This window comes from Nansenia antarctica (genome assembly GCF_963989245.1).
Source record: "Nansenia antarctica genome assembly, chromosome: 17".
Taxonomy (NCBI): domain Eukaryota; kingdom Metazoa; phylum Chordata; class Actinopteri; order Argentiniformes; family Microstomatidae; genus Nansenia; species Nansenia antarctica.
The window spans coordinates 27,048,615-27,062,369 of NC_137687.1; the positions used below are offsets into that span (position 1 = coordinate 27,048,615).

Consider the following 13,755-nt stretch of genomic DNA (forward strand, 5'->3'; position numbering starts at 1 on the left):
GAGGACTGACATATGGGGGTCGGTTCTGGAGCGGTAAACGGTAAATGGACTGACTTACGTAGCACCTTATTCCGAAGCGCTTTACAACGGCCTCTCATTCACCCATTCACACACACATTCACACACTCATTCACACACACATTCACACACCAATGGCGGCAAGCTACCATGCAAGGCGCCGGCCCCCGCTCATTGGGAGCAATTTGGGGTTCAGTGTCAGTGTTGCCTAAGGACACCTCCTCGACATGTGGCCAGCCGGGGTTCGAACCACCGAGATTTCCGGCCTTGAGATCATTAGACGCCGGCTCTACCTCCTGCGCCACCGCCGCCCCGCAAGGGGGTTTGAACTGGAGCGGGGAGGAGGTGGTCCTGGAGGGGACAGATGAGGACAGAGATGTGGGGGTTCTGGGGTTCTGGGTTGGGCTGGGGGGGCGACTGTGGCTCAGTTGGTAGAGCAAGGAGGCAGGAAGGAACCAAAGAAGGAAACGTGGTCCTCTGTGGCTCAGGTGGCAGAGCATGGCGCAAGCAACGCTTAGGTTGTGGTTCGTTTCCCGCTGGGACCGTATATACTGACAAATGTATGCACTCACTGCAATGTAAGTCTCTTTGGATAAAAGCGTCACCTAAATGGCATATGTTACATTAACTCACTGGAACAGAGTTGGGTCAATGGGAGTTCAGACACACAGAAAAGGCTAAACTCAAGGACTTTTAAGCACTTTTTTCCAAACATTTCCGTGTCATTTTCAAGAACCTCCAATGTACCTAATGTATCTTTAACTATCTAATTCCTGAGTGTCAAATTCCAGTACTTTAAGCACCTTGTGCGAACCATGAATATTTGACAGGGAAGTAGGTGTTTAGGACTGCAATTACTCCTACACACACACACACACACACACACACACACACACACACACACACTACATTTAATCAAATACAGAATTATTTTCAGAAAATGTTAATCAAGAGTGCCTACTTGAACACTATTACAAAGCGTTTATGTGCCCTGTCCCTGCTTCAACCTGCCCCCTCCCCCATCCCCCCACCCTGAGAGTAACAGTCTAGCTCGGGGCCGAGCCCCAGACATGAGAGCGTGCTGAGTTGTGCAGTGAGTCAGAAAGGGATGTCAATCCCAATTGCTTCCGGTCACTGGCAGTGAGTGGGCCCGACGTAGCGAGGCTTCCACTTATGTAGCAGAGCTAGCTAATGTAGCTTGATTACCCTCCAACGTAGCTGGCCTACTGCTAATGTAGCTATCCTACCACTAATGTAGCTAGACTACCACTAATGGAGCTATCCTACCACTAATGTAGCTAGACTACCACTAATGTAGCTAGACTACCACTAATGTAGCTAGACTACCACTAATGTAGCTAGCCTACCACAAATGAAGCTATCCTACCAGTAATGTAGCTAGCCTAATGTAGCTAGACTACCACTAATGTAGCTAGCCTAAAGTATCTAGACTACCACTAATGTAGCTAGCCTAAAGTATCTAGACTACCACTAATGTAGCTAGCCTACCACAAATGAAGCTAGCCTACCAGTAATGTAGCTAGACCATCACCAACATAGCGTGAGTACCGCCAACCTAATGTGACTTTCATCCATGGAGGGAGGTTGCCGGTGTGTTTGTCTGCAGCCCTGTGGTTACTTATTGATGTGCCTGTAGCAGAGCAGTCTGGCTGTCTCAACGCCTGTCTCTGGCACGCAGTCAACTACGGACCAGCACGAACACAACACTGCTCCTCTGTAGCTCGGCACGGTGCTACCAAGGTTAACACACTGGGTCCTGGCTGAACTGTTTATGAGTAGAGTAGGGTTAGGGTGAGGAAGGGTGAGGTTATGAGTAGAGTAGGGTTAGGGTGAGGAGGGGTGAGGGAGGGGGAGGTTATGACTAGAGTAGGGTTAGGGTGAGGAGGGGTGAGGGAGGGGTGAGGGAGGGGGAGGTTATGAGTAGAGTAGGGTTAGGGTGAGGAGGGGTGAGGGAGGGGTGAGGGAGGGGGAGGTTATGAGTAGAGTAGGGTTAGGGTGAGGAGGGGTGAGGAGGGGTGAGGGAGGGGGAGGTTATGAGTAGAGTAGGGTGAGGGTGAGGGTGAGGGAGGGGGAGGTTATGAGTAGAGTAGGGTTAGGGTGAGGAGGGGTGAGGGAGGGGGAGGTTATGAGTAGAGTAGGGTGAGGGTGAGGGAGGGGGAGGTTATGAGTAGAGTAGGGTTAGGGTGAGGAGGGGTGAGGGAGGGGGAGGTTATGAGTAGAGTAGGGTGAGGGTGAGGAGGGGTGAGGGAGGTTATGACTAGAGTAGGGTTAGGGTGAGAAGAGGTGGGGGAGGGGTGGGGAGGTTAACCCACCTGTCCTGTCCGGGGCTGGTGTCCTGGTGTCGCGGGCCTGGCGTGGAGCCGGACCCAGAACCATCTTCACCAGCTTCTGGCCCTCACGCCATGACGACGTGCTGATCACTGGACACACACACACACACACACACACACACACACACACAGTTAGGAGGGGCACGGTTGGTGTAGGGAGCAACACACGGTTACACCAACACACACACATACAAATGTCATTTCAAAGCACTTTACAATGGCCTCTCGTTGACACACATTTTCACACACCAATGGCGCCGGCCCGCTCATTGGGAGCAATTTGGGGTACAGTGTCTTGCCCGAGGACATCTCGACATGTGGCCAGCCGGGGATCGAACCTCCGACCTTGAAATAATCAGACGCTGGCTCTACCTCCTGTGCCACAGCCGCCCCGAGCAACAAACACACCCACATACCAACACACACCTACACACCAACACTCCCAGATTCTTTCTTTCTTCTTTATTTATCCCCGAGGGGGAAATTACTTTTTTATGACCTTCATGGAGTATGTGGGATATAATATGATATAATCCGGTGCATATAGTCCATGAAGGTCATATCTGTGGTAGGGTTGTTGTAGGAACATGTGCGTGTGGCAGGCTTGTGTCAGCAGAGCAGACAGACCAGATGTACTACTCTAGTCAGATGAAGGCTAACATGCTGCTGGAGCACCAGAGCCTCGCTGGCCCGGCAGACACACACGCTGGTCCATTATGCATCCGGCTGCACACCGGACGTCTTCGCAGGGAGGGAGGTCTCCAATGAGAGGCTCATGCAAATGTGATAAAACTCTTGGCTTATTCATGCATCGTTGGCAAATCCTGTTTGAATATAACAGTGTGTGTGTGTGTGTGTGTGTGTGTGTGTGTGTGTGTGTGTGTGTGTGTGTGTGTGTGTGTGCATGTGTGTGTGTGTTTTGTGTGTGTGTTTAGTGGGAACTGAACTAAAGTAGTCTTAAACGAACACACCGCGCTGCCCGATTCCTTCTAGCCGGCAGTGAACATTCACACTGTCATAACTGTGCACATCTATTCTCTCTGCTGTCTGTGAACATTCACACTGTCATAACTGTGCACATCTATTCTCTCTGCTGTCTGTGAACATTCACACTGTCATAACTGTGCACATCTATTCTCTCTGCTGTCTGTGAACATTCACACTGTCATAACTGTGCACATCTATTCTCTCTGCTGTCTGTGAACATTCACACTGTCATAACTGTGCACATCTATTCTCTCTGCTGTCTGTGAACATTCACACTGTCATAACTCTGCACAGCACATCTATTCTCTCTGCTGTCTGTGTTCATCTCTCTCCCTGCCGTAGAGGCCCACTGCTGTGACTGTAGTCTGCAGGAGGGGGGGGGGGAGGAGGGAAGGGGAGAGGAGAGGTTGGTGAGGAGAGGAGAGGAGAGAGAGCAGAGAACAGGTTGGAGAGGGGAGAGGAGAGGGGAGGGGAGAGGAGAGGGGAGGGGAGGGGAGAGGAGAGGAGAGGGGAGGGGAGGGGAGAGGAGAGGGGAGGGGAGAGGAGAGGGGAGGGGAGAGGAGAGGAGAGGGGAGGGGAGAGGAGAGGGGAGGGGAGAGGAGAGGGGAGGGGAGAGGAGAGGGGAGGGGAGAGGAGAGAAGGGGAGAGGAGAGGGGAGGGGAGAGGAGAGGGGAGGGGAGAGGAGAGAAGGGGAGAGGAGAGGGGAGGGGAGAGGAGAGGGGAGGGGAGAGGAGAGAAGGGGAGAGGAGAGGGGAGGGGAGAGGAGAGGGGAGGGGAGAGGAGAGAAGGGGAGAGGAGAGGGGGGCAGAGCAGAGAACAGGTTGGAGAGGGGAGAGGAGAGGGGAGGGGAGAGGAGAGGGGAGGGGAGGGGAGAGGAGAGGGGAGGGGAGGGGAGAGGAGAGGAGAGAGAGCAGAGAACAGGTTGGAGAGGGGAGGGGAGGGGAGAGGAGAGAAGGGGAGAGGAGAGGGGGGCAGAGCAGAGGTTGGTGTTGAAACCCTGGCACCCGTCAGCTTCCAGCTGTCTCTGCTTACTGAGGAGCCAGGAGCCAACAGCCAGCCCTGCTGAACACGATCACACTGATCTCAGGCTGCTGGACGGGCTATTAATAGGCAGCGTGCTCTGAGCTGCAGAGGCCAGGAGGGGGGGTAACAGCTCTTACCACACCAGAGGAGAGGAGAGATGGACGGGGTGGAGAAGGAGAGAGAGAGGGGGAGACAGAGAGAGAGAGAGAGAGAGAGAGAGAGAGAGAGAGAGAGAGAGGAAGAGAGAGCACAGACAGTGGCAGAGAACACGTGTGTGTGTGTGTGTGTGTGTGTGTGTGTGTGTGTGTGTGTGGCTGGTACAGCCCCAGTGTTAGTGTATTCAGCTGTCAGAGCTGGCATCACCCATCTAACATTCCAGTGTGTGTGTGTGTGTGTGTGTGTGTGCGTGTGTGTGTGTGTGTGTGTGTGTGTGTAGGCTACCAGGAGGTCACACTCAGCATGCAACACATTCTGGACATTTCTTCAGGGAGTACCAGGGGGTTCATGCTGCCTGACCGCCTGCCTGGGCTGACTCTGTCAATCCAACATAAGCCTGTAGACACACACACACACACACACACACACACACACACACACACACTCACACACACTCACACTCACACACTCACACACTCACACACACACATACTCACACACATACTCACTCACACACACCTAAGGCAGGTCTGTAGAATAGCTAACTACCACCCAGCCAAGGCAGGCCTGTGCAGAGCTAGAGCTAGCCAGAGCTAGGCAGAGGTAAATCACTGTGACAGCACTGGTCAGGTTCACTACACGCAGCAGCTGGTGGTGTGGTGACCTTTGACCTACTGGGGGTTCCCCTGACAGTGGAGAACCCCCCCAGACAGAGAGAGAGAGAGAGAGAGAGAGAGAGAGAGAGAGAGAGAGAGAGAGAGAGAGAGAGAGAGAGAGAGAGAGAGAGAGAGAGAGAGAGAGGGGTGAGAGTGTGTGTGTGTGTGTGTGTGTGTCCATCTGTGTGTGTGTGTGTGTGTGTGTGTGTGTGAGTGTGTGTGAGTGTGTGTTTGAGTGTGTGTTTGAGTGTGTGTGCGTCCGTGCATGAGTGAGTGTGTGTGTGTGTATGTGAGAGAGTGTGCGTGCGTGTGTGTGTGTGTGTGTGTGTGTGTGTGTGTGTGTGTGTGTGTGTGTGTGTGTGTGTGTGTGTAAGGCTGAGTCTGGGCTCTAACCTGGCCTGGTGTCCTGGTCCGGAGCGGAGGCTGCTTTGTGGACCTTCCTGACAGGCTTGGCGGGCCGCCTCTCTCTGGACCGCTCTGCTGGCGGCTGCCTCTGGGCCGGCGGCGCGGTGCTCTCTGGGGGAGGGGGGGGGCAAGGCAGGTTTATTAGTATAGAACATTTCATACAAGGGCCAATTCAAAGTGCTTTACATACATTAATAAAAAATACAGCAAGATGATGCAAAAAAAATGCAGCATAGTAAGAAAATCAAAATGAATAAAAGCAAATATAAGAAGTAAATAGATATAACATTTAATAAGACAATAGTTCATGGATAAAAGACACGGATAGAAGTGTTCGTGGTAGGCAGAGAGACAGGGAGGCAGGGGGGGAGACAGGCAGACAAGGGGGAGGCAGGGAGGAGGCAGGAAGGGAGGCAGAGAGACAGGGAGACAGGGGGGGAGACAGGCAGGGAGACAGGCAGGAATACAGGGAGACAGACAGGGAGACAGGGGGACAGACAGGGAGACAGGCAGGAATACAGGGAGACAGACACGGAGACAGTGGACACAAGCAGGGAGACAGGGGGGGAGACAGACAGGGAGACAGGGGGGGGACAAGCAGGGAGACAGACAGGGAGACAGGCAGGGAGACAGGCAGGGAGACAGGGGGAGACAGGCAGGGAGAGAGGGGGAGACAGGCAGGGAGACAGGGAGGGAGGCAGGGAGACAGACAGGGAGACTGGGGGGGGGGGGGGCAAGCAAGGAGACAGACAGGGAGACAGGCAGGGAGACAGGGAGACAGGATGGACACCAGAAGGGATTATTAGGGGTATGTATATAACCATTCACTGTTACATCAATGCAAATCTAGTCTATGCATCTACGATACCGGCTGCACCGTTTGTTTTCGAAGACCCCCAAACCCCCATAAACTGATCACATGGTCGATCACAGACCACATGATTAATGTGCTTGGTTTAATTTCGGGCACCGTCATCACCAACTTCCTGCCAAAAACAGAGCTGGCCCTTTCACCGTCTGCGCCATCACCCGGCCAGACGTCCAGTAACAGCTCAGGTGTTTGTCTTTAACGACTCGCGCGAGGCGCAAATTAGCATCAGGCTGTTAAGATAATGGAGACCAGGCGTTTATTGTGAATTACACCGTAGCTGTTCTGTTCACTGCGCCTGCAAAGCACTAAAAACAACAACTACTGTCCGTCGAGCTCGCTAAGATGTCAGGGGACCGTGTTTAAAGCATCAACCTGTCTGAAGTTGAACGTTTTGGAAACACTTTGGGTTCTATAATAATTTTTAAAAGGCAATCTGGACCAAAGCCGTGTGGTCTGGAAGCCTTGTATAGCATCAAGTACTCAGGCAGCACCACCAACCTTTTAATACATCTGGAAATGACTCACTACCTACAGGGTTCCAAATATTTTGGCAAATATTTTTGGGCCGCTACCCACACGTTTAGCTGTGTTGCTCATTCCACGAATGCATGATCCTTACAAGTTTTTTTGAGGAGTTTAGATGTGGTCGGACTGATTTCCTTGCAGGATCTCATTTTTAAGACCTAGCACCTCATTTTTAGACCGAATAACTGAAATGTAGGACCTTTTTAGGCCTTATGGGTCGGATTGCTGGATTTTAGACTTTAAGGCTTTTTAAAAACAGTGTGGGCCTTCCGCTGTAGACTGAAGGCCCCCCGCACAAAAATAAAAAACTTAATTCTTCCTTCTTCTAGCATTATGACTGCCAATGATTCACTTACTCAGACAAATGTATTTGTTGTAACTGGCTTTGGATGAAGGAGTCTGCTAAATGTAAAAAATGTGAATGTAAAATGAAAAGACGGCATGGTGTCACTGAAGCCGAAGGCTATGGCTGAAACATGCTGAACGCTTTGCCCCTGTAGTATGAAATGTTCTATACAAATAAACTTGCCTTGCCTTGCCTAATAATATGTTATCTTAGTTCATAACAAGCTTCTGCAAGTTCAAAGCAATGCAGTGACCCTAAATTGCTCCCAATGAGCGGGCCGGCGCCTTGCATGGTAGCTTGCCGACATTGGTGTGTGAATGTTTGAATGAGAGGCCATTGTAAAGCGCTTTGGAATAATCTATATGGCTATGTAAGTCAGTCCCTTTAACAACATCCTGTAGCGTGACGCAGGAGGGAGGAGAGAAGCTGAGCTTCCCCATCTGGATGAGAGCCCAGGGACCCGTATTTCAAAACCTCAGAATAACATCAGAATGTCCCAGATTATTCTTTGGCTATCCAGGATCAGATCTATCTGGCAAACTTTGAATAGTATCGGGGATATCAGCCATAATCATTCTGACTAACAGCCATTCTGATCCACAATCATTTCAGGGTTCCTACAAGTTTAAACAAGTCACATTTAAGACCTTTTTAGACCTTTTTTAGACCTCTTTAAATATAATTCGCGACACCATATGATGACTTTTTGTCATCCTCAAGGTAATGAAATTAGGGATTTCACTGACATACAGACAAAAAAGTCTGAAGGATAATTAATATAAATTAATTATTGGCATTTTTGTTGGTTCCAGCTTGATTAATTTCCGCGTAAATAGATGTGGTCGGACTGATTCCTTGCAGGATCTAATTTTTAAGACCTAGCACCTCATTTTTAGACTGAATAACTGAAATGTAAGACCTTTTTAGGCCTTATAAATCTGATTGCTGGATTTTAGACTTAAAGGCTTTTTAAGACCAGGGCGGGAATCCTGTTCTGACCATTAATCATTCTGACCAACAATCATTCTGACTAACAATCATTCTGACAAACAATGATTCTGACCCATAATCATTCTAATCCATAATCATTCTGATCAACAATCATTCTGATCAACAATCATTCTGACTAACAATCATTCTGAAGCAGATTAAAGTTTGGAAGTACAGAGAGCCCAGGCGTTTGCACACAGACCAACACCCCCCAATAACACAACACATCATCAATTAAAGTCAGGGCTTGTAGCAGGTGAACTGAGGGGAAGGCAGGGTAACGATGACAAATAGACCTGGATGGAAGCCCAGGAGTCTGTCTACCGGGGGGGAGGCTGGTGGAGGTAGAAATCGGAGGACGGGGCTCATTGTAAATGCATGGAACGGAATGAGGAACGGTATCAAACACACTAGTAGCATTGCCTCAGTCCGTGCATTACAATTAGTGTTGTTCCGATACCGATACTAGTATCGGCATGGCCACCGATACGCACAAAAAAGCTGGTATCGGTATCGGCGAGTACTAACAAACAAAAAAAATCCTTTTATTTTTTTATTTATTTTTTATTTTTTAAGTACTAAAGTTATTTTGTTTGTAAATGTTCACTTGCTGTTGCACTACTACTACGACTGTTTTATATCTTAAATGGATATTGCACTGATTGGCATCTGTGAGAGCCACATTTCAGGTTTTATAAGTGGTTGATTTTCTTGTCACCATACCAGGTAGACAATAAAAAAAAGTTCTATAGTATTCACTCTCTGTTGGTATTTTTTCCTGTTTTACAAAGGTTTTGAGCAGTGCCAGACTAAGTGTTAGCAATAATTTTACATCGAGGTGAATATGCGGCTCAAAAAACATGTTTTTTTGTTTTGTTTTTTCAAACGCCGTGGTATCGGATCGGTACTCGGTATCGGCAAGTACTGCACGGTCAGGTATCGGTATCGGTATCGGGATAAAAAAATGGTATCGGAACAACACTAATTACAATGGGACTGTCCTCCGATTCCTACCTCCAGTGGCCTCCCCCCTGCGGTCTGACACCGACCCAGATACTGAGCAGACCCAGGAAGGAGTAAGAGGGAGAGAGAGCAGAGAGCATTCTGAAGAACGATTCTTCAAATAGTCCACATACGTAACCGCGGAAACCCGGCTAGCTGTGGTCATGGCAACATGCCTGGAAAAGTTCTGCAGCAGAGAAAGCCTAGCCCTCTAACCACATACATCACGTTTTCCACTTATCCCAAACGACAACATCCACATTTCTTTCAGTGGCATTTCTTTTTTTTCCACGTGTCTCAGTCTCTGTGCCTTCTCTACAAAGACCAGAGCTTTTACTGAATTTGAATTGAATTTGCCATTTAGCAGACGCTTTTAAACCAAAGTGACTTACAATGACTAATTACAAGCACATTGCCCCTGGAGAAACGGAGGGCTAAGTGCCTTACTCAAGGGCCACACTTAGTGGTGGTGTTTCAGGCGGGATTTGAACCTCACAACCTTCTGATCACCAGTCCAACTAACTATTCACTTGACCATCACTACCCTACACATTTAGTGTCTGGAGGAGAAGACATGGGTGGTAGCTAGATATCGCTAGGGGAAGCTAAGCTAGCTCTTGGCCCAGTAGAAAAACACACAGGCTAGGTCAGAAGACTAACTAGGTCAGAAGACTAACTAGGTCAGAAGACTACTAACTAGGTCAGAGGTCTAACTAGGTCAGGTAAGACTAACTAGGTCAGAGGTCTAACTAGGTCAGAGGTCTAACTAGGTCAGAGGTCTAACTAGGTCAGGTAAGACTAACTAGGTCAGAGGTCTAACTAGGTCAGAGGTCTAACTAGGTCAGAGGTCTAACTAGGTCAGGTAAGACTAACTAGGTCAGAGGTCTAACTAGGTCAGAAGACTAACTAGGTCAGGTAAAAAAAAAAAAAAAAAAAAAGTAATAATCCTTCCTTCGCCTAGCATTGTGACTTCCGATGGCACCTGGTCCTAGCATAGGTTTTTGCTCATGATGACTGACGTATGAATGATTCATGCACATTTTTTATCAGATTAAACCGTCTGCTAAATGTCAAAAGATGTAAAAATAGATCAGGTCAGAGGCTCTGGGTCCTACAGGAGAACAAGCTGAAGCTAGCTAGGCCAGCGACACACTGGAGCAGAGCTAATCCCATCTCTTCTCACCACAACAGCTAGAGCTGACAGGGTGATAGCAAAGAGCCAGGGGTGAGAGGCGGGGACGTCACATCAATGTTAACATTCACTGACTTGACAACTTGTGATTCCAATGTAAGGGTGAATACTCTGTGAAATGTGGGACAATGTCCAATGTCCCAGATTACCTGAATTCACCCTACGTCCACTGATTAGCTCCACAGCAAGAGGAGGTGGAGGCTGGTGGAGGTAGAAATCGGAGGACGACGGGGGGTTCGTTGGAATGTTTGGAAAGAAAGTTGGAACGGTATCAAACACGCGTTTTACACCATTTCGCATTGTGCCCCTATGCATCACAACGAGTCCCCGTCCTCCGATTTCTACCTCCGCCAGCCCCCCCCTGGCAAACAGCCAACAGAGGCATGCTAATCTGTGGTAGCGCTACGACTAGTATCTGTTATCTAACTACATGGGTTTTAAGAGTAAGGACCTGGGTCAAACAGTATTTTAGAGCATTTCAAATACTTTGGAGTGTTTGCTTGTGTCTGTGTGGAATGCCAGGCGGGTTGCGTTAGCGCGGTCAGGGACCGTCCCATTGGTTCAACCGAGCCCGACAAACACGATTAAGCACTGGTAAATTTGCACCGGACAAACACCATTAAGCAGATATAAATATTTTTAAAAGATTACAAAAAAAACTGATGTGAACCGCATTTATTACATAAGTGTATTTATTCATCCTCTTCCAACCACTTTACACTTTACACTTTACTTCCAACTTGCCCGCTCACTGGGAGCAATTTGGGGTTCAGTGTCTTGCTAAAGGACACTTCGACATGTGGCCAGCCGGGGCTCGAGCCGCCGATCTGCCAACCTTGCTATTATTAGACGGCGGCTCTACCTCCTGCGCCACAGCCGCCCCAATGGTGTGGTGGGGGAGGGATGGGTGGTTCATTTTTCTTGTTTTTTTTCTCTGTCACAGACACTTTGCCATATTCTGCATTTGATGTACTGACTTTACCAACGATAAAAAAGAGATTTGGAACAAAACAAAAAAAACTAACAAACAAAAAAACCTGACGTGAACCCAGGGGGGTATTCCATCAACGTCGCTAAAGGAAAATCCAGGCTTATTCTGACAAAGTCTCACAACACTTGTGAAAAATAAGGCTGGATTTTCCTTTAGTGACCTTGATGGAATACCCCCCAGGTGTGAGCCCAGGTGTGGTGGTGGTTGTTGTTGTTGTTGTTGTGGTGGTGGTGTGCTCACCTGCCAGCTGACGAGACAGGTCTTGGTAGAACTCCCTGCTCAGGTTGTGGATCTCCTCCTCCCGCCACACCTTCCCGTCCGGGGTGCGGATCTTGGTCTCTGTGCCGTTGAAACCTGGAGGAAGGAGGAGAACCAGGAAGTGGGTCATAAGATTCGGTTGGTCGAAAAAAAATCCCCAGATTCCACATCCCTGTTTCTTTACTTATTTTCCTGGCTGAGTCTAGTCTTTTTTTTTTATCTTTTTTTTCTGAGTGGGGCAGACCCACTCATATTTTTCATTTTATTGGACAGATACAGTGAAGACAGACAGGAAAGTAAGGAGAAGAAGGGAGAGAGGGCATGTCAGCAGGGCATGGGCCTGATTCTAACCCATGCCGACATGGACATAATGTGTGCACTGTAGACCGCGGTGCTAGACCACTGGACCACCCCAGGCCATGGTGCTAGACCACTGGACCACTCCAGGCCATGGTGCTAGACCACTGGACCACCCCAGGCCATGGTGCTAGACCACTGGACCACCCCAGGCCATGGTGCTAGACCACTGGACCACTCCAGGCCATGGTGCTAGACCACTGGACCACTCCAGGCCACGGCTGAGTCTACTACACTTTCTCCCAGAATACCTGAATTCACCCTATAAATCCTCTGACAACTTCACAGCAAGAGGAGGTGGAGGTAGAAATCGGAGGACAGGGGCTGATTGTAATGTTTGGAATGAAAGTAGAACGCTAACAAAAAACAACTGTACGCGAAATCAGGTAGCTGTTGAAACCTGGTGTGAGAAGAACACGGAAGTGGGTCATAAGATCTGGTCAAAATCCCCAGATACTATTCTTGACTTATATTAATGTTCCTGGCTGAGTCTACTCTACACTTTCTCCTAGTCCTGGTCCCCCCCCCCTCCCCAGGGAGTTTTCCCTTGCTAGTGTGCCTCTATGTTCTCCTGGCTTGATATTTTGGGGTTTATCGTCCAGGGTTTGTCGTATTGTATTTATTCTTTATATTGTTTCGTGTTGTTCTTGTTGTAAAGCACTTTGAGACAACTGTCTTGGTAAAAAAAACACTATGTGGTCTGGGGTGGTCCAGTGGTCTGGCGCTGTGGTCTACAGTGTGCACATTATGCCCATGTCGGCATGGGTTCGAATCCGGCCCATGCCCTGCTGACACGCCCTCTCTCCCTTCTTCTCCTTACTTTCCTGTCTGTCTTCACTGTATCTGTCCAATAAAACTGCCCCACTCAGAAAAAAATACTTAAAAATAAATAAAAAACGCTATGCAAATACATTTGAATGAATGAATGATTGATTGATTGTAGCCCCCCACCATGACAGTAGCACCATAGGGGTAGTGGTGGTCTAGTGGATAGTGAGTTGGACTTGGTGATCAGATCCCGCCTGAAAAAAAACACCCCTAGTGTGCCCTTGAATAAGACACTCAGCCCTCAGTTACGCCAGGGGGAACGTCCCTGTAATTCGTAATAGATCTACCGGTAAGCCACGCCCCCAAAATAGAAATTGTCCAATCATATCACAGCAAAAGTCACTACAGGCAGAAAACTCTGACAAACAACTCGCTAATATCTGAAAAGCTTCTAGACTAAATATTCTTGTCATCTTTAAAAAACATGTCTATTACTTACTTGTAAAATCAGAAATTTGAACTCCCGCCATTGTAAGTCATTGAATGTCATTCAGTCACGGTCGGTCAGTCAGTCACTGTCAGTGAAGAGTTTGAGCGAGTGTTGTTTGTTTGTCTGCGTTTTCAAAGGGGGGGTGTGGCTTAGTGATAGGTCTATTGTAAGTGGCTTTGGATTCAATTCTAAATTCTAAGGTACCTTGTAAGTCCAATTCTAAATTCTAAATTCTACTGTACCTCTGTATATGGGTGCTGGAGGTGCCGGGGCCACCTTGCGTATCTTGGCGGTGGGCACCGTGGTGGCGTAGGCCTGCGGACCTCCTCCTCCTCCAGACAGGCCGACCGGCGTCTCCAGGTACCCCAG

At 48.8% G+C, this 13,755-nt stretch overlaps 1 protein-coding gene across 1 annotated transcript in view; it reads right to left on the bottom strand.

The window, feature by feature from the left end:
• The window catches only part of cep350 (centrosomal protein 350), a 74,378-nt gene that overhangs the window by 53,388 nt on the left and 7,235 nt on the right, over window positions 1-13,755 (bottom strand). The window contains exons 7-12 of the mRNA XM_080547423.1: window positions 13,629-13,755; window positions 11,754-11,867; window positions 5,585-5,707; window positions 2,352-2,459; window positions 1,658-1,721; window positions 227-369 (exon numbers count right to left, since the gene is read on the bottom strand). The exon at window positions 13,629-13,755 is cut by the window's right edge and continues 402 nt beyond it. Coding sequence (XP_080403549.1) covers window positions 227-369; window positions 1,658-1,721; window positions 2,352-2,459; window positions 5,585-5,707; window positions 11,754-11,867; window positions 13,629-13,755 — 679 coding nt within the window. The remainder of the gene's footprint in view (window positions 1-226; window positions 370-1,657; window positions 1,722-2,351; window positions 2,460-5,584; window positions 5,708-11,753; window positions 11,868-13,628) is intronic.